A 21335-nucleotide genomic window follows, 5' to 3' on the forward strand; every position below is an offset into this window, starting at 1 on the left:
AAACTTTGCCACTGACTGTGTCCTCAGCCATACACGATAATGTGATGGAAAGTAGGGAGACTACTTACACCTGTTTTATGAAAAAAAAGGATATTGATTTTGCAATGGAAGTGACAAAAGAAATTTGCATGCTAAGTTTTCTCAGAGAATGACCCCTTCAGTTCGTCATAACTTGCTGCCCAAAAAGCATGGCATTTGTAGTACCTAAAGAATGTGACTTTTATGGTTGTTTAGTGGTTATTTTGAAACTTTCACTGAAATATCTAAACGTACTTTTACTAGATATTATTTGACCATTATTCTGATGCTGTACATTAGTGCTTACATGCAGAACTGAAAAAGTTTTTAGAAAAGTAACCTTCATGGATACAAATCGAAGAGAATTGTTGGTAATTTATTGTATTGTGATAAGCGTGCGCATTCATTTACATAAAGTGAGAACGCGACTTGAGTCACACAAAAAACCCGGGTCACAGCAGCGGTAGACAATTTCTTGTTTTCTTCAAAATCGCTTGTTCATAGTGCTGGAAACGACAATGTCTGTGGAAACAGAGAAACCGGATCTTAGAGTGTTCTGGGAGTCGGTGCAGGAAGAACAGCCAGAGCCGAGACAAACCAAGATTCGAGGTAAGAAGATCCATGGTCTGTTGACACAAAGTGGAGCTCTGAACTTCCCTTTAGCTTTGTGTGTATTCACCACGACAACAGCATTTGTTTTATTTTATGCTGAAATCTGACCACAGAAAGAGAGTGAGATATGTTAATTTTAAATTTTAATCGTACCAGTCTCTTAAGCTTTTAGAGTATTCGTTTCCATAAATTGGAGGAGGGTATCGGATAACCACACGTTTCCAAGAAGGAGGACAGATTGGAGGAGCGTATTGGATGACCAAACGTCTCACCTTGCCTTTAGCTGTAATCCTGAAATTAAACTTTTAGCTCAACGGCACAAGGAAAGAAAGTTACTTTGCCAGGGTAAAGGGGTGAAATCTTAAAGTTTTTATATGTTGAGTCTAAACGTACCCCAGGTTGAAGTTCTTTTTCGGTGGAATCAGTGTGACCCAGCAGTACACCTTATCCTTTTCAGATATTTTTTTAGTTTTTAGTGTTGTCTATAAATTGCACAACCAGTAAGGAGGTGATATAACACGCCCCTTTCGTCGCAGGTGTTAAAGAGGCAACTTCTTTGACTTAGTACGTTAATTTTAATTTGAATGCACGATTTGGTGCGAATGAATACTGTCTTTCGTGTGGTATTTTTAACTTTGTAGTTGCTGTGGCTAGGTCCCATACCGGTATTTCTCTATTCAATCAGTCTATGAATTCTCACAAAGTGAGTGTTAAACGTAGAACCAATGTCGTTTCAGCTAGCGAGACGTTGCAGGCCAGCACTCGTCTCTCACAAACAAAACAGCAGAGTTGGAGAGAGCGGTTCAACGATTATAAACCTGTCATACTCAATGATATTTGAACGGAAAATTTTATTTTTGTTCCTTATTTTGGTAAAGGTGAAATTCCTAAATGGATAGAAGGAAGTCTATATAGAAATGGACCTGGCCTATTCGAAATTGGCAAAGATTCATTCCGGCACCTTTTCGACGGGATGGCGCTGTTGCACAGATACCACATAAAGGATGGACAGGCGAGTACACATTACAGTAGACTTGGTTCAAGTCTGTGATTTGTGAATGTTTGAGTGGAGTGAACGCAATGATTTGTATTCTGCTTTCATGTGAAACGCGCGCGTGAGTGGACGCGATGAGTAGGGTGAACGCGATGAGTGGAGTGAACGCTATACAGCGGAGTTTCACCCGGAATCACATATGAATCCGGCAGAAACTAACTCACTACTGCGCAGACTCAAACGTGACGCATTCAATCGCTGGGAAAACCTGGCGTGAGCTGCCAAATTCCGGATAGGTTTGTATGAAATAGGAGAGACACGAGAGAAACTATTATAAATGATTTATTTTTTTAAATTACCTACTTGAACCAAGTCTAACATTACAGTAAAGTCGATGACGTTTATACATATTTTTCATCCCTACTGCTTCTGTGCATCACATGGAAGTTAAAGGGGCAGTTTTTTTTGTAAGTTTTATCTTTGAGCACATTGACTTACTGTGCACAACTTGTGAAGGAGAACAAAAGACTTGAATAAACAGTCATTGTCAACAACCACTAATAAAAGAACCAGGGATTGAGGACTAAAAGAGATACTTTACGGAAAATTACTTTTCGTCTTTATGAAGCAAATGCATTTTGAGTATCGGAATTATTCGCAACTCATTTGATTCGACCAAAATACAATAGAAGAATTTTTCAGTAAGAATGGCCGTGTGGCCGGTGTATGTGCTCCTTGATACACACTGCAACACCTCCTGCCTGTGTTGGCACCAGATTGTCTCATCAGAAAATTTACCCCACCAGAATACAATTTCAATGGAAAACAAAAGGTTATCACACCTGCATAATCTCCTTACTGGGATCGCGAACAGTGCCTTTACTGTTGTCAGATTTGTCTTACATGAAATTTATTTGTCAAAAAATTCGATGGAGAACAAAAGATTGACAAAGTGTTAACGAGCACTCCACACGTCCACTAAATGCGAGAACCAGGGATTGAAAAGGGCACATTTAAGGTAGAACGTGCCTCGGGGACAGACATTCGGACTCTCAAAATTTTACAATTTTTTTTTCCGATATACCACTTGTGGGGGTTCATTTTAAAGCTTTTGGTGTGAGAAAACTTTTCACCGGCTTAGTTTTTCGAAAATAAAAAAAATCATTTTTTTTCTCCATAGAGTTAACACAGGGATGGTGGCCATTTTGAATTTTTAATATTGGTAAATTTTGGGTTATTTGTTTCTCTAGCACCAAAATTTGCAGGGTGACCCCCGGATTTTTATTCTTGATTTAGTAAGAGAATGGCTGAAAGTTTCATTGAGGAAAGTTTAAGCAAAAGTTTAAGTCTTTCACTTTCGAGGTGCATACTACCTTAAAAAAGTAAAGTTGTAGAACCATGGTAGAACTAAATTTGCTGAAATCACGGACCAAATTTCAGTTTGTCTAATAGGCAACATTTTTTTCTATGTTCCAAAAAAGGTTACATACCAGAGTCAATTTCTTCGAAGCGACAGCTACAACAAAAACATGGCGGCGAACAGGATCGTCTGCACCGAATTCGGCACGATCGGCCATCCCGATCCGTGTAGGAATATTTTTCAGAGAATGGCGTCCCACTTTCAAGTGCCAACGCCTGGCGACAACTGTATGGTGAATTTTATGCACCGAGGCGACGAGCTGTTTGCGCTGTCGGAATCTCAGTACATCAGAAAAATCAACAAAGAGACTCTAGATTCTACAAAAGATGATAAGGTGATAAGTATGTGCATCTTCGATTGTGTGGTGTGGCGGCAAGTGTGGCAAAGGGGGAGGGAGAGTTCATTTTTGTGCCGTCTGCGGCTGCGCGAACTTCTTATTGATAAACATCGCTTCTTTACAGGAATTTGCAATGGGTGTCTTGCAAATGCGAAGCAAATTCAACACTTGAAGAATGTCCATAGTTCACCCGTTTTGCAGAATTCCAAGCACTGAAAGACTTTGTCAAATTAACTTAGGTTGCGTCCCTTATTATACATGAAGCGGCCTCGGCCACGGTCACCAGTTTCGGTACAGCTGCCATTTTTTGCTCACGTGTTCACACACGTGAGCATATGTCGCAGCGATGTCTGTCTGTCTGTCTGTCTGTCTGTCTGTCTGTCTGTCTGTCTGTCTGTCTGGTGGTCCGATATCTCAAAAACGGCTCATCAGATCAAAATCAACTCTGGTACATAGACTTAGTTAGCAAATTGCAAGAACTGATTAGTTTTTGGTGGGTGTGGCTTGCATACTTTTTGCTCATTTGCATAATTAATGATTTTAGAAAAAACGGATATACATTAAAAACAACTACACACAATTTGATGAGATTTGCTACAAATGTTGATCACACCAAGATATATCAGCAGTGGGAACCATTAAGGGGTGACATGAAAGATAGTTGCTAATTTGCATATTTAATGAACTTTCCTAATTAGGGATATATATCTGAATTGACTTGATCAAAATTGACGAAACTTGCTATATGTGTTGAAGATACTATGATACAATATTATCGGAAAATCATTAAGCATTTTTACTTCAGCCAATTCCTAATGTGCATATTTAATGAACTTTCCTAATTAGGGATATATATCTGAATTGACTTGACCAAAGTTGACAAAACTTGCTACATGTATTGGAGATATTATGATACAACATTATTGAAAATCATTAAGCATTTTTACTTCAGCCAATTCCTAATTTACATATTTAATGAACTTTGCTAATTAGGGATATATATCTGAATTGACTGGACCAAAGTTGATGAAACTTGCTATATACATTAAAGATACTATGATACAACATTATTGAAAGTCATTAAGCATTTTTCCTTCAGCCAATTCGTAATTTGCATTTTCAATGATCTTTTCTAATTAGGGATATATACTGGGATTTACTTGATCAAAGTTGGCAAAACATGCTGTGTACATTGATGATTATACAAGGTTGAAACAATATTAAAAGTAATTTCACGTTTTCATGTCAGCCAATTTATAATTTGCATATCTAATGAGCTTTCACAGTTTGGCATATATGGCTTGAAGGACTTGGCTAAAGGTAATTACACTTGCTATATAAAGTGGTGGTACAATGACAGCAGTCAAAGAAGGTATTTTTATTCTAGCTAATTACGTATTTGTATACTTCATGATCTTTTAGAGTTAATCGGCGGTGAATATTGTTCATTATGTTGATCATAATACTTTCAATGAACTTGCAAACATGTGCCAAAGGTTCAAATTTACACATAACTGCAATAATAATGAAACACGTGAGCATTTTCAGTTCATATCTGGTAAAAAATTTGACATCAAGGGATGATGGAATATGCATGGTGGGTGTTTGGATACGATGTGCATGGCAACAGACCCTTTGTATAGGTCCCATACGCACAACCGCAGTCGGGATGACCCCCTCCCTTTAACATGTCAGAGACAGACTGAGAAAATAATTGATAAATCCAGGGAAATTGATGAAAATGTTGTACATGGATGAAATACATGACAGATGAGACATAGTTTTCCAGACGTTTTTCCTCCTCTGTTCAACCATGGAGGTAGAGACTACCTCCATGGTTCAACGACTTTCATGAAATAGTCTCATCGACAGGATTTGGCAACTTTAGATTACCATGATCAAGAACAAAGCGTCACAAAATAATTTTGTCCTTGCCTACAATATAAATGTCAATAATCACAACTTAATTTTCTATAGCATAATCTGATTTTATCTGTGGTTCATCTACAATCGCTGTCGTTTTGTCGACATTCTCTTCGTTCGTTTTTTTATTTTTAATTTAGATTAGCTGAATAGTTATTTATTTCTTATTTACGTTGTTTGAAGATTTGTGTTTCAGTTATTTACTTGTTTAATTTTATGGAGATCGTGTCTTGTTTATTTCTTTGTTTGTTTGAAGGTAAGTAAATTTTCAAACCGACGGTCATCAAACTGTATATTTTGTTCTATTCTTTTTTATGCTATTCTATTCTTTTAGTCTATTATCTCCTGAATGGAAAAAGTATCTTCAGAGGCCAAGGTTAATGTGACAATGGCATTGCGGCATTCAATATTGACAGGAGGGCCCGTCCCACTCAAAGCTTGTTCGCCTTCAAACTGTGCATGAAATTTTAATGAGCAAAAAGTTAAAAGAAAGTTAACATGTCTTTGTCGACTGTCGCTTTCCGTTTAGATCAATATTAGCAAATATGTTGCCGTGAACACGGCTACGGCTCATCCACACTGCACAGAAGATGGCACTCACTTTAACTTGGGGTCTTCCGTTGGCGTTCGTTGCAAGTACAACATCGTGAAGATCGAGCCACCGACCGATGGTAAGTGTCCGCATTATAAAAATCAACGGAAAGTATTTTCCATAAAATGAACTGACTGTATTTTCATATGTATAACGAAAATGGAATCACCGATATCCGGAGTCATCATTTTACGAACAAATCGGAGATAACTGTAATTTTGGACATGAAAGCGGCAAAAATGATTGGTTCATCGAGAGAGCTGCAGCCGCTCGCCATCTTGTCAGTCTGTATGTAGTGTTTTGAAAAGTAACCGAAGAAAATTCCCGCGTCTTGCCAGTTTATATGCAGCGCGCTCTGAAAAACAAAATATCGGAGCAAGAATGTATTAAAGGTATACAGTCACCTGTTCCAGTTTTGCCACTTACAATTGAAAGAGAAAATCTAACCAATCGCAGACTTTTAGCGGGTGGCCGCTTTTTCAGAACAGCGCCCTCACATGGGCATTTCGAATGCCAAGGAACGCCCCTTTAACCATATATGGCCATATTTAGATTACAGGTGACTTTATACCTTAAAAACTATCTACTGTTAATTGACCAATCAGAGTGCTCAATTCAGGGTGTTTTATTTACTCGTAAAGCCTTGGTCACCAAATTCCAGAAACGAATGACAGCGCCGTAGTAAAGTACTGTCCAATCAAAAGTGAACATGTCATATTCTGTAGACATCTGGTACGTTTTAATATTCAAATTTGGTAACACAGCGGAAACCAGCTGCAACACAAAATCTGCTGTGCCCTAGGGCATTTATATAATGTGCCCTAGGGCATTTATAGGATGTTCCATTACATTAGAAGCTATTTCACAAATAAAAGTTTTAATTCATATCCTAAACATGTTACATTGACAAAGGGGACGGTTGACGTAAACACATTGAAAACGAAAATATATCAGTTAGGGGCGATAGTTTTTAAGTCGGATAAAACCCTCGTACTCGGGCTCTTCTGGTATATAAAGTCCAACCTACGATAAATGTCTCGGCCTGCGGCCTCGACATTTTATCGTTGGGTTGGACTTTATATACAAGAAGAGCCCTCGTACTCGGGCTTTATCCTATACCTTTAAGCATGGATGTAAAAAATAGATGCTTTAAGGTAGGAAGAACCTCGCAACAGTGTAAGGAAACTTGAAATCATTACCTTTCGAAATCAGGAAAAAAGTTGGGCATCACGCGTACGGTGCAAATTTTGGTTCTTACCTAGCAAATTACCTAATATTTACCTATTCATGACATTCAAAATGGTCGCCGTCCCTCTACCCTATGAGAAAACATAAAAAATTGAGATTATAAACGTCGCCCGGTGAAAATTTTAGTACTTCATGAATATCAAAATGAACCTCCAGAAGGGGTACACCAAAAAATTATTGCAAAACTTTTAAGAGTCCGAATATCTGTCCTGTACGCACGCGCATTCTACCCAAACACGGAAACTGAATTATTTCATTGTATAAAGGCAGCTAGAGAGGGGCAGAATATAATTCAATCTGAAGCAACTATTCGGTAGTCGGGCGTATTGGTTTTTATCTGAACTTTTGGCAAGATGTAGGCCCGAGTAGTGCAGTGTGACTGAAGACGAACACTTGGCATCGCTGTTGTGATGGTAGGTTGTCAACGTGTTGGCATTCTACCTGATCATATTTGCATATTTTTGAACGTACCAATCGGTCTACGGCTCTTCAGAAGACGATACAAATCACGTGACAAATAATCAGCTAACTGTATTCACATCAAAATATGGACACCGGGCCGGGGCATATAACTTGAAATTGCCTGGATGTGAGGGCGCTTTTCCCCATAGCTTTGCACAGGCACGTAAATCCACGTACCAGTGTATTATTTATTTATTTATTTATTTATTTCACTTTAAAGGATTACCCATTTACATGCTCAAATCGAGTTAAAATTACCCAATAAGGCTGTAATCTCCCATGGGGTCCTAATTAAACACACAGAATTAAAATCCAATAAGTGTTAAAAAAACAATGAAGTCAAATAGCAGACAAAATAAAAATATAGATAAAATATTTAAAAAATCAACAAAGCAAAGAGAATAAAAAACAAAAGTTCTATTTATCAATATTATCCCTAATAAAACATTTCAGCCGAGCTTTAAAAATTTCAACATTGTGGCTGCACCGAATATCATCAGGAAGTGAGTTCCAGAAACTTGAGGCACGCATAGAGAACGTCCTCTGGCCTGTTTGTGTACGGAATTGAGGGAGTAGCAATTTATGAGTTGCAGCAGAACGTGTCTGGTAACCATGAACATCATTTAAAGGCACAAATTTCTCAGAGAGATACGTTGGTGCAGTATTCAGAAGACAATTATAGGTTAAAACACATGTAAAATAAAAGATGCGTTGTTTAACGGAAAAAACATTCATTTGGCTGCTTCATTGAGTGAAACGGTTGAGGAATTAAAATCAACATTTAGAAGAACTCTCAGTGCTCTTTTCTGTAACTTATACACTTTCTCGATATTTTTAAAGTTGTATTTCCCCAAACTACACAACAGTAATCAATAGCTGACTGAATTAAACCATAATACAGAACTTTTCTAAGATGACATGGAATGAATTTGAATAATCTTCGAAGTAAACCGATTCTTTTACTCAGAGTGAGACATAAATCGTCAATATGTTTGTCTTCGAAGTTCGGAGTGCGCCACGTTGGCAGCCTCCACGTAGACCTCCTGGGTTTTGTTAATTTTTTGTGCTTTTAATTCATCGGAGTTGTCTAAGTTATTGTCTACTCATTCATGAACATCTACTGATCGCAGTTGGTCCTGACTGAGTCGTGGTTTTCGTAAGGTTATGCTGTTTTGTTTGCCTGGAGTTTTCTGTTTGCTGTTTGTTTGCCAGAGTCTCCGCCACCATTACCAGTACCACGTTTTACTGTTCAGTTCTTCGCTTTCATAGGATAATCTCAACTATGCAGTATAATCGTTTGTTACACCTGCTGAAGACGCTGCCAACCAATGAGAGATTGCCAATGCCTGTCTGGAAGGTAATTAAATCATGTGGGTTACATGGCAGAAAACCCACGCACAGAGGGAAGAGAGCTGGCATTCGCAAGAATTTTTATTCTAATGATGTATGCACTACCCTGGTAAACCCCTGTCACAGCACACCTGTTGAGACCAGCAGTGAATGCATAAGAAGTGTGATTAATGTTTTCCAACGTCAACCCTACGTGCGCGGGATAAATCCATCAAATCTCATTACTGTGCGTACAGAATCTTCAACATCGAAATCACGGAATGTCAAGTTTACTCTTTGGAATGCCCGCTCTGCAGAAAATAAGTTACAATCTGTTTCTGACTCCCTACTACATTACCGAACTGACGTCTTTGCGTTGACTGAAACATGGTTCAAAGATTCTGATGGTAGCATTGTATCGCGTTTTTCATCATTTCTTACTGGTTACACTCTATATCATGTGCCGCGCCTAAACAAGAAGGGAGGAGGTGTAGCTATTATTCATAGATCCAATTTGAAGTTTACTCCCAACAAGACTATGCCCTTCAAGTCTTTTAATGTCATCGACGGCAACCTCATCTTTTCGTCATCCCTGATTCGACTAATCGTTGTCTATCGTCCACCAAAGGGTTCTCTTAACGACTTTCTCTATGAATTTGCTGACTTATTGGAGAGTGTGATTTACTCACAAGGGAGGTTGATTATTTTTGGAGATTTTAACATTCATGTGGACAATCCTGCTAATGCTGGTTCTGTAAAGTTTGTTGATCTACTTGACTCTCTTGGCTTGACACAACTCGTAATTGGTCCAACACATTCTAAAGGCCACACCCTAGATCTGATTATCACCAGGGCAGCTGACCCATGCGCTACCGATATAGAATCTGATTGGCTCTTACCATCCGACCATGCCTCTCTTCATTTTTCCGTAGCGTTTACGCGACCCCGTCTGCTGAAAAACTACCAGGTCTTCTCGAAATCTTGCAAATATAAATGTAAGTGATCTTCAACAGAAAATCAAGTCATCGATGCAATCGATCACGTCTGACATTTGCTGCAGTCCGACTGATCTTGTCAATGCTTATAACAGTGCTTTAACCTCAGTTATTGATGAACTTGCTCCAGTCGTGAAAAAACAATTCTTAGATAAAGTGCGGGCTCCGTGGTTCACAGTAGAACTGATTGAGTCACGTCAAAATCTGCGCCAATTGGAGAGACGATGGAGTAAATCCGGACTTGTGGTTCATGAACAAATCTTCAAATCAGCCAGAAGTGAATGTACAGTTAAACTTCGTAATGCACACGCGACCTACCATCTTGATCGTATTGTTGGCGCTGACACCAAAAGCCTTTTCGCATCATCGATAGTATCACTGGCACAAAAGGCGCCCTGTCTTCGATCGTCCCGGACTTTGATCCATCCACCTTGCCGGACACCTTTGTCAAGTTCTTTCGCGCAAAGATTTTAAAGATCCGTGAGACTTTACTTTATGTTCAACCGACTGATCCTGTCATTAATTCAAGCTTCAGTTTGAGTTCCTTTGATCCACTGACTGTTGAACACGTTGTAAAGCTTATTCATTCTGTACCAGCAAAATCCTCGAAAATAGATCCCATACCTACGATATTGATTAAGCAGTGCTTGCATCAAGTTGCTCCAACTGTAACACTTATAATTAATTCTTCGTTTGCGACAGGTGAATTCCCTCATTCATGTAAATCTGCAATTGTACGTCCACTTTTAAAGAAGCCTGGTCTTGATAAGAATTCTCTTAACAACTACAGACCAGTTTCTAATTTAACAGTTATTTCCAAATTTATTTAAAAGGCAGCTCTTCTTCAAATTAATTCATATTTATGTAATAATAATTTATATGCGAAGTGTCAGTCTGCTTACCGAGAGGGTCACAGCACTGAAACTGCTCTCCTTCGAGTGCACAATGATGTGCTGTGTGCTCTAGATCGGCGAAGTGATGTCATTTTAATTCTCTTGGATCTTTCTGCTGCTTTTGACACCATCGACCATAACATTTTAATACACAGGTTACGTTGCAGGTTCAGAATTGATGGTACTGTTTTACAATGGATCATTTCCTATCTAAGTGACAGGACAATGAGGGTGTGTGTTGGGTCGGTGGTGTCAACAGCACAGTCGCTTGACTGTGGTGTTCCTCAGGGATCTGTCATTGGACCTGTGCTTTTTAGTTTGTATACAGCACCCCTCGAGGACATCATAGAAAAGCATGGTTTAGAATCCATGTTCTATGCTGACGACTCCCAACTGTACATTACTTGCTCCCGTGTCTCCACACCAACAGCTAAAATTGAGAACTGTATCGAAGAAATCAGACAGTGGATGTCTGCCAACTTGTTGGCTCTGAATGATGGCAAGACTGAGGTGATTAGATTCTCGTCGAAATTTAGTGATGGAGGTCAACCACGTGCTTGTGATCTGCGGGTTGGGGGAGTTAGCGTTCATTCATCCCCTGTAGTTCGTGATCTTGGTGTTACACTTGATGCAACAGCATCTATGTCAGCTCATATCACAAATTTATGTAAGTCTGCTTCATTTGCTTTATGGAAAATTGGAAAAATCCGTAATCTTCTTGATACAAGTTCTGCAGAAAAATTAGTACATGCGTTGGTTACATCAAGACTCGATTACTGTAATAGTTAATGTTTGGCCTTCCTAATTATCAAATTAGGAAGTTACAACTGATACAAAATTCAGCTGCGCGTCTAGTACTAAAAATAAAGAAAGCAGATCCCATTCAACCAGTACTACGTAGTTTACACTGGCTACCTATTTATAAGCGAACAGAATTTAAAATTTTATGCTTAACGTACAAGGCTTTAAACGATACGGCGCCGAGATACATAAAAGAGCTTGTATGCGTTCGTAATTTGGGGCGCTCTCTTCGGTCGACTGCTGATGGTGCAGCGATCAGTTTACACCAGCCGATCGCTAACACTGTGTTTTACGGTGATAGGTCGTTTTCTGTTTGTGCTCCGCGGCTGTGGAACAGGCTGCCATCGAAACTCCGATGTGTTGATAATTTTAACGTTTTTAAGTCTCATTTAAAAACTTACCTTTTTAAAGAGAGTTACTTGTGTGATTTTTAACCATTTTCCATTGCTCTATTTTTATAACTGAAATGTAATGCGCCTTGAGATGTCTTTTACATGGAAGGCGTTTTTAAGCAATAAATATTATTATCATTATTATTCCTAAGTAAGAACATTGTCCAATGTAACACCTAAAATCTTCTCAAATGAAACACAAGAGATATTACACTCATTAATGGCAATATCAAGTCTATCACCCATTGTATCTGCACATTTTAATTTTTGGCGAGATCCAACCAACATGGCTTTCGATTTGCCTTCATTAATGACCATGCCATTGTTAATTACCCAATCGTTCACTGAAGAGGCGTCGTTTTGGAGCGACTGATTAACATCGGCTACTAAAATGCCAGATGTAAGGAGAGTCTGGTCGTCGGCATACATACAGCGCTTACAGGCAAGCCTTGCCACTTCGATGCCTGGTATGCATGTTTTTAACACGCACTTAACGTTTTTATATCATTAATAGGAAGGGATCTAATGACTGGATTGTTTGTTCTGGATAAATAACAGAAAACTGACACCGAAATATACCCGACATGTAAGCCTTGAGACAGATTACTATCACCGGTCTGGGGTGCAAATTAATGTCTTTACGACCCGATTACAAACAATCCAGTCATTAAGTTCCTTCCTGTTAATGATATGAAAACGTTTAGTGTGTGTAAAAAAACATGCATACCAGGCATCGAAGTGGCAAGGCTTGCTTGTAAGGGTTGTATATAATAATGATATGTGTCATAATTTTCTAACGCGAATATAACCATCTACGAATAAGCATTTTTCGGTTCTGTTTGGTTCGATGAAAATATGCGAATGTTTCCTGTTTATTTATGGAGAATGCGCCGTGGGACAGATATGAGGGCTCTCAATTTTTTCAGTACTGTTTTAGCCTACAACATATGGGGAGTTCATTTTGAAGCTCTTGGTGGAAGAACAAATTCACTGTCTTAGTTTTTCGGAAATCGAAAATTTTATTTTTTCCCATCAAGTTAACAAAAATATTGGCGGCCATTTTGGATTTAAGTTTGCTCGGTGACCCCTGATTTTTATTCGAGGTTTAGTAAGAGAATAATTGGACGTTTCTTAGAGAAAAGTTTGAGCATAAAAAGTTTACGGCTTTCACTTTCGAGGCGTATACTAACTTTATTGATTCTTTGAAGGTGCACCAGACAAGAGGAGGTGGTCCGTCCTGTGCAGCATACTGGCCAGCCACAGAAACCCGTCCTACTACCACAGCTTCGGTATGACAGAGAACTACATCGTCTTCGTGGAACAGCCTCTCTTCATCAATGTTCTCAAGACGGTGACCAGTGGCATCCGCCGAAAATCTGTCGACGACTGGTTAGAATATCGGCCCAGGAAGAAGACACTCTTCCACCTGGTCGACCGCCTAACGGGGGAGCACGTCGCAACAAAGTACGCCGCCAACGCTTTCTTGTTCTTCCATCAAATCAACGCATACGAAGAGGACGGTCACGTGGTCGTCGATCTCTGCTGTTATGATAGCACGGAGGTGATCAGGCGGGGTTACCTCGAAAGTCTCAGAAAAGGATTGTCGCCCTCAAGTGGGGTAGAAGGGAGACGCTTTGTGCTGCCATTAAACGTTGACAAGGTATGGAGAACTCCAGGCAATTGATTTCATCGCGAGAAGTTGCATCGGTCGCAATCAGGGAGATTTAGTCGCATTCTTTTAGCAACATCATGAGAGACTTGCCCTTCTATATTGCCACCCTGACCTTGACGGTATTATGTGCTCAGTATGACGACTTTTTGACATTTTATCACCATGGAACCGGGCCATGGAAGTACTGATCGTTCATATACTTTAAACCAACGTGCTACCGTGAAGCAACTGTTTGTGGAAAATGGCGAGGCATAATTTCACTGTCTGACAAAAAATGACCGCACTACGAGATTCTTCTTACTCATCGCGATGGCATCGAAGTGATCTCAGTCATTTATTTACACGATTAACGACAGACCTATTTCCTAAAGTGAGCAGTAGTACTCTTTTGGACTTGCAAAAAAAAAAAAAGAAACACTGAAACAAACATACAGTGGAGATGCTGCTAACGCGGTTCCGGGACAAATATTCGGACTTTACAAGTATTTTTGAACCTGATCTACCACTTGTGGGGGTCATTTTAAAGCTCCTGAAGTCAGATACATTTTCACTGTCTTCGTTTTTTGAAAATTTTATTTTTCCCAATATAGTTAACACAGGTGTAGTGGCCATCTTTAATTTGTGATATCGGCCGAAGTTAGGTATTAAAATGGCTTTCTATAGTACCGAATTTTGCACGATGACACCTGATTATTTTAAATTCTTAATTTGGTGAGGGAATGTTTAAAGTTTTTATGGAGGAACGTTTGGTCAGGAGTTCAAATCTTTAACTTTCGAGGAGCAAACTGCCTTAAAATAAATCGGTTTATTTTGACAAGTCTAATACTGTGCATAAATGACCATTTTGTGCTCCAGGGTACTGATCGTCGGTCAGACAACCTAGTGACACTGCCAAACACGACCTGTACAGCTGTAATATCGAGGAGCGGTACCGTGTTCTGCACCCCTGAAAAGTTGAGTAGCGAAGGTACGTATGCGTGGCGATTTTCTTGCTCCTTTGATGCTCGGGGGCTGCTACTCCATGGGGTTTCTAAACCTACATGCAAATGCAAGTGACGTTTATGGCAATTTGTATGATGTCATACGAGTTGTCCAATCACTGTAGATGAATAATTTACATTTGCGATGGAGTACATACTGAGATAAAATTTCTCATTTAGATCGAGATATTTTCGTTTCATGTCAAATGCATATAGCTTGGTTTGTGTCCACGTTAATTGATCAGAGTTAGGCACGTTTTGATTTCCTTTGGTTTTTTGTTTGATTTTGGTCCATGTGAACTCTACAATTGCAACTTCCGGGCTAATGTACAGCATTGAATAAGTTCTTACCTATTGGGTAGCTGAATCTTAACAATACAAATAGACTCCCTAAGTCGCTGTGAATAGTGACAATTGACCAATCAGAGAAACAGCTTATTCAACGCTGCACATCAGCAACAACATCCAGCCTCGCCCGGGGGGGCTTATTTAGTTTACCAGAATACTTACCAACTGTTTGTACTTTTCCAAAGAGACTGTCGCTAAGCAGATTTTTTCACAATTTTACGATCATTCTGTCTTATTTCCCCTCAGGCTTTGAGATGCCTCAGATTAACTATGGCAGTTATAACGGCAAACCTTATCAGTACATCTACGCTGTACGTGGAGATTGTCAGGGGGTAAGTCATTGTGTCACGCTAATTACATCAAGCTTCTCGCTTCATAGCTTTGCCACCAATAGGGAGAGTCACGGCCAGCTGTGTCGCTCATGACCTTGACCAAATCACGGTCAAATTTAATCATTGAAGATGACCAGCGCAGTCACAACAATTTAGACTTGCTCTACGTCTGTGGGGATAGCATGATCTAAGCAGAATAAATTGAAGGACTTCACTTCAGCAGACTGTCGAGCCAAGTGGTAGGTTGTTGCGTACAGATTGGGTGAACGCGATGGCCCAACTGCCAGTAAGTGCTGCCGAGAAAAACCAAGCGACTGAGGGGCCAGTCCAACATCAATCGGTCACAAGGGCGAAAGTAAATTAAACACATCTTGTAAAGTCATTTGCAGAGAATTTAACAGACCGAAACATTCATGGCGTTGTGGAAAGAACGTTCGAAATAAAGTTGAGCCTCTCTCTGAGCGCCATGTATTTTGTTCGTTGAAACTTTGTCGGCCAATCAGCGTGGACGATAATATTGTCCAATTACAGCATTCGACATGAGGAGAATTCTATGCATGTTACAACTCACACTACAAAAATATGTTTCTTTCTCATTTTAGTTAATCAAAGTTGACGTGAAAAACAAAACGTACAAATCTTGGACCGAAGAGGGCTTTGTTCCATCAGAGCCGGTGTTTGTTGAGGCGCCCTCTGCCGTCTGCGAAGACGATGGTAAGTGGCCTTTTCCAGTTGTGATCCTTGTGACAGCTTGAGCCATTAAAGTCGTAGTCTCCCATCCTTGGTTCGGAATTACTGCCTTTGATATAGACCATCTACCCTGATGTTAGTCGTTTGTTTCCCTTTGAAAGGTGCACTCGGTAAATCAATTCGTGCTGCTACAAAGCCGAACGTCTTCTACTCGAAAATGGAGCTACTCGAAAATGGAGGAAAGCGTCATAGACCTTCCAAGTAGGCGCCCTCAAGCGTTGATTAGATTTTAGCAGCTCCCGAGGCATATCAATCAATAACACAAAAATCAGATTTTTTCATATTTCACAAAAATGAATTACTCCTGATAAGCATGTGTTCCATGCCTACAGTTGCTGACACGTATCCGTTCTGACCGGTCTGGTACGATACATTTTAAATTGTAGTTCAAAATATTTAACCCTATGAGCACTGCAGTTTTTCCCATCAAAATCATACTGTGCAACATTTTACCAATTTTGTGAATTTTTCTGGAATTTTTTGACAGTTTTGGACCAGATGAACATCACATTTTATTGGCTCCAGATTTTTATGAACATTTCAGCAAACATTAGAAAAAAATTGACTGGTGTATATTTTAATATAGGCAACAAAAACTGACTTTGGTGCTCAAATGGTTAAAATATTATTAGAATGTTATAGCAAACACTTTACTTTGTGATGTTAATTCTGTTAACAGACCGGCTTGTGTTTCTCATGCGGAACACTCAAAGTAGTTTGCTAATTAATGAAATTCGTGTCTACATTTATGGCAGTCTGTTGAGCTGATTACAAATAGCCATGTCTACAATACAACACCGCCTTTCAGATTTCAGCCGACCATGTTAAAACTGGAGAAGCTTCGCAATTAATTGTGAACAAAGACCACAATTTATTCAGTAATTCCCTGAATGCACTTTCAATGCTATTTGTATCAAAACAAAGGCGAGCAGGAAAATTCTCCGCCGGTTTTCACCCATTGTGTTGAACACTCGATTGGTGTCAACAAACTTTTGATTATCACGCCTCAAGTTAAAACTTATACCTTGTTGAGAAAAAAAAACTCATATTAAAGAAAATTTTCAAATACATGACTCATAAACCAAAAAGATAAGAGTGGTTTTTGTAATTTTCAAACAAAAAAGCCGACTGAAAATCTGACTGAATCACTTCAACAGCGAAAAGAGCAAATGAAATGTGTACGCGAAAAATCGCATTCATCATTTGTTGATACGAGGTCAGTCAACTCCATCGTATGCCCTGAACGGCGCTATTGTGTCGATCGCCGACATGCAGTGTCAAGGTAAATCTAGTCCTCCTATATTTCAGAGTAAGAATATGGCCTTCGGAGAAGTCCTGCTTGCAACATAAGTTAGTCAGAATGGCCTGCTTGCAATATATATATATATATATATATATATAAATATATATATATATATATATATATATATATATATATATATATATATATATATATATATATATATATATATATATATATATATATATATATATATATATATATATATATATATATATATATATATATATATATATGTGGACCGTACTCTCTGTGCCCAAGTTCAGAGATTGCCATAAAGCATATGGTGATAACCGGAGGCACATTGTATACATTGTGTGTGTATGTATATATATATATATAATATATATATATATATATATATATATATATATATATATATATATATATATATATATATATATATATATATATAAACACATGAAAATAGGCCATTCTATCTAACTTATGATATGTGTTTGATTGCAGGAGTAGTGTTGTCTGCGGTCGTCAACAGCGATCCCGACAAACCAAACTTCCTGGTTGTTCTAGATGGGAAAGATTTCACAGAGATTGGACGAGCCGAGATCGACCATCAAATTCCTTTCGGTACCCATGGACTGTTTCTACCAAACGTCTGATTGACAACTGACCCGGAAGATAACATATTTTATTCAACTTTATCGTTACGGCCGGGCACCATTTGATTCCGGAAATACCGCTGTCTGTGCACGCACAGATGTAAATGTATTTTAAGGTGACGCGCGCCTCAAAACAAACAGGTCTCAGTGACTTGAACTTTTGCTCAAACTACCATCCAGGAAACTTCCAACAATTCCCTTTCCGAATAAAATATAAAAACAGAAGTAACCATGAAAAGTTTGGTACTAGAAAGGCAATATTACCGACACCTTAATTCAAAATAGCCTTAATCCCCGTGTTTGTTCACTAGGGGGGGGGAATAAACTTTTCGATTTCCACATAAATTTAATTTACTTAATGAGCGTCAAAACAACCCCCACAAGAGGTAGCACAGAAACTTGGTGGAGGATTCACCTCATAATGTTGGGATAATGTTTGGGTCATTTGTTTCTCTGGAGCCAAAAGTTGTACAGTGACCTCAGTGCTTTTCATTCTCAAATTTCACTTAACGTAATCGGAAGTTCGTCAACTCTGTGGAAAGTTTGAGCAAAATTTTAAGGTCAGGTTTGAGGTGCATACCGCCTGTAATGAAGTTTTTTATCGAATTTTACAGTTCAGATTTGACCATCATTTCGTTTTCACCACTCCGGGAAAAGGGGGGGGGGCGAATAACAATCTTTAAAAACGTGACCGGATTTGTGCGACCCTTTACAGTGAGGGCGATACGTATATGATTTAAATGTTTTGAATATTGTGAGGGTGTACTTCATGTATTCATGCCAATAGACCATTGAGTTTTAAAGGGAGGCGCCGTCCCGTCTGCGGCTGTGCATATGGGACCCATACAACACGTCTGTTGCTAGGCCCAATATTACCCAATATCGGTTGTGCATATACAACATTTGAAAATGGCTATTGTACCGAAATTGGTGACCGCTGCCTAAGCAGCTTCATATAAAATAAGGGATTCGACCAAAGTTTATTTGGCAAAGTCTTGCGCTGATTGAAAAGCTAAAAAACTGGTGAACTATGAATATGCATCAAATGCTGAATTCACATTTGCTCGGCATTCTTCACTTATGTCTGGGGAGAGGCAATGTTTATCAACAAGAAAGTCGCGCAGCCGCAGACTGGATCCCTTTAACATGGTCCCTACTGACAGACATGGCCAAGTTACAACCAACTTCCACCATTTATCGTTTTAACACGCAGTGCTGCCTGTAAACAAGGATTTGAAACCCCAGTTTCTTGTTCAATAAAACTGTCACGGTGCGTACATTCAACTTAAAATATTCGTGTTATTTTACACGACTTTGATTTTGTGTAAAATGTTTTGTAAAGGTATCTGAAATTTTACTCAAACAACTCAATATTTTTTTTTTACTTTCATACTCACGAAAGTATCTGCAACGTCTTCCCACCAACTGTTTGTCATTTCATCTGATGTTTACTTTTTGTAGATACATACTTTTATCGATGTCTTCAATTATACTTTTTTGTTATCAGACGGTTTTAGAATTTGTTTTCATTTTACACGAGTCTTACTAAAATTTCCTTTTTATCGTCATGTAAACACATTTGTATATTTTGTGTTTTTTTTGCATCTATAGTTTTTATAGTGCAGCTGTATTTCTTACCCGACTTTCGAAGGATTTGTTACGATAATTTTAGATGTGTTGAGTAATAGCTCGTGTCTATTAAATAAAGTGTTAGCGGAAAGATATCCGTAGAATTTTAATGAATATTCCGATCTTCAGCCCATGCAGAGTCCTGCTCATGTCTCATAACAATGGTTGCTGTAGGATAAGAACAGTATACAATGCCTTTTGATGGAGACCTGCTTTTGATATTTATCATAGCCTCATTTTGGTGCTAATTGACCCTTTTCATAAGTATAGCGCCCTCCTGTGGCCACTGTGAATTTGAAGTCAAAGCGAGGCCACTGGGGAAAACCCTGGGCAGGGGCTGGAGGGTTTTCCCAGTGGCCTCGCTTTGACTTCAAATTCACAGTGGCCACAGGAGGGCGCTATACTTATGAAAAGGGTCTATTGACTACACAGCAAGAAAGCTACAGCCATTCTTTGGGTATAAAACGCAGTTTAACTTCATCGGGTTCATTGTTTCGAATGACTGACACATGGAAGCAACGTGAGCAACTGCTCCAGAAAACTGGCATAGATCTTTTCAACGCAGATAAATATAGCTGTGTGCCACCATAGTACCTATCGTGAATACTTTGGACACAGCGTTGTGAGCGAAATACTGTCTATTTTACAGTTTCAAGTGCGTTATTGATGAAAAGTTCGTTTCTGTACACACGGTCAGTGGCGTCGATAAGATAGCCGTTGACCATATAACTGCTGTCAATCACAAAGTGACGAGCAGAAGGTGCTTATGATTAAACATTTGCTGTGTACACCGTATTACCTACGATATACACAATGCAACAAAATCCTCAAAGGTCTTTCTCATAGTTTGTACGATTCAAGACTGAACCTTTGCCCACCACATCTGTAAGGAAATATTTTGACATATGATTTTGTTTCATAGTGAATGAAATACAGGAACACATTATAACATTTACAGGGAAATAGTCGTCGGAACTGCACCTGTGCGAGTTTCTTGTTTACAAACTATGTATTTCGTGTACGATATCTAGATGCACCTCATCATCATAGCTGCAACACTTAAATTATACGATGCAGATTATGGCAGACATGTTTTAACTTCAAGTTGATACAGTGTTCACATTGGTAATGGTACCATACGACCTATGAGCGCAGTTCCGACGACTGTATCCCTTTAAAGGTATACTGTCACCTGTTCCAATTTGCCACAGTTATCATGGCAAGAGAAAATCTAACCAATCACAGATTTTAAGCGGGTGGCCGCTTTTTAAAAACAGCGCCCTCACATGGGCATTTTGAATACCAAGGAATCAAACATTAGGCCCATTAAGCTGTAGTTTGGGGAAACTAAATACAGCCGTTTTTGAATAACTGTAGTAATTCAATAATTTGACCATATATGGGCATATTTAGATTACAAATGACTGTATACCTTTAATGCCATTTAATGACAACTTCCATTTGCTTGTTCACTTAACGCCTGATTGATATCCCGTTGCAGTCTGACGAAATCAGACATATCAGTAATGGATATATATATATAACTTGGAATCGTCAGCATACAAAGATAACTTTGCATGGCTCATATACTCAGTCTCAGACATGTCATATTGAAACACGTTTTTGATGTAAAGCACAAAAAAGGAGCGGGCCCAAAATAGACCCTTACAGTACACCTGATGTTACAT

General features: G+C 38.9%; 1 protein-coding gene across 1 annotated transcript; it reads left to right on the forward strand.

The window, feature by feature from the left end:
• The first annotated feature begins 485 nt into the window (after window positions 1-485).
• On the forward strand, window positions 486-19540 carry LOC139143880 (carotenoid-cleaving dioxygenase, mitochondrial-like). The gene is made up of 9 exons (XM_070714472.1): window positions 486-627; window positions 1509-1642; window positions 3106-3378; window positions 5834-5975; window positions 13225-13692; window positions 14395-14655; window positions 15263-15348; window positions 15951-16062; window positions 17867-19540. Exons 1-9 carry the CDS (start codon window positions 537-539, stop codon window positions 18016-18018), a joined length of 1719 nt encoding a protein of 572 aa, XP_070570573.1. The 5' UTR covers window positions 486-536; the 3' UTR covers window positions 18019-19540.
• Window positions 19541-21335: the final 1795 nt, after the last annotated feature.

The sequence above is a fragment of the Ptychodera flava genome, chromosome 1, assembly GCF_041260155.1.
Source record: "Ptychodera flava strain L36383 chromosome 1, AS_Pfla_20210202, whole genome shotgun sequence".
In the NCBI taxonomy this organism is placed as follows: domain Eukaryota; kingdom Metazoa; phylum Hemichordata; class Enteropneusta; family Ptychoderidae; genus Ptychodera; species Ptychodera flava.

What these genes read in the sequence shown, in the direction of transcription:
- LOC139143880 (XM_070714472.1), top strand. Translation starts at nt 537, where the DNA reads ATGTCTGTGGAAACAGAGAAACCGGATCTTAGAGTGTTCTGGGAGTCG. An exon ending in ATTCTACAAAAGATGATAAG is followed by an intron (nt 3,379 to 5,833) that starts GTGATAAGTATG and finishes CTTTCCGTTTAG; the next exon opens with ATCAATATTAGCAAATATGT. An exon ending in TGAAAAGTTGAGTAGCGAAG is followed by an intron (nt 14,656 to 15,262) that starts GTACGTATGCGT and finishes ATTTCCCCTCAG; the next exon opens with GCTTTGAGATGCCTCAGATT.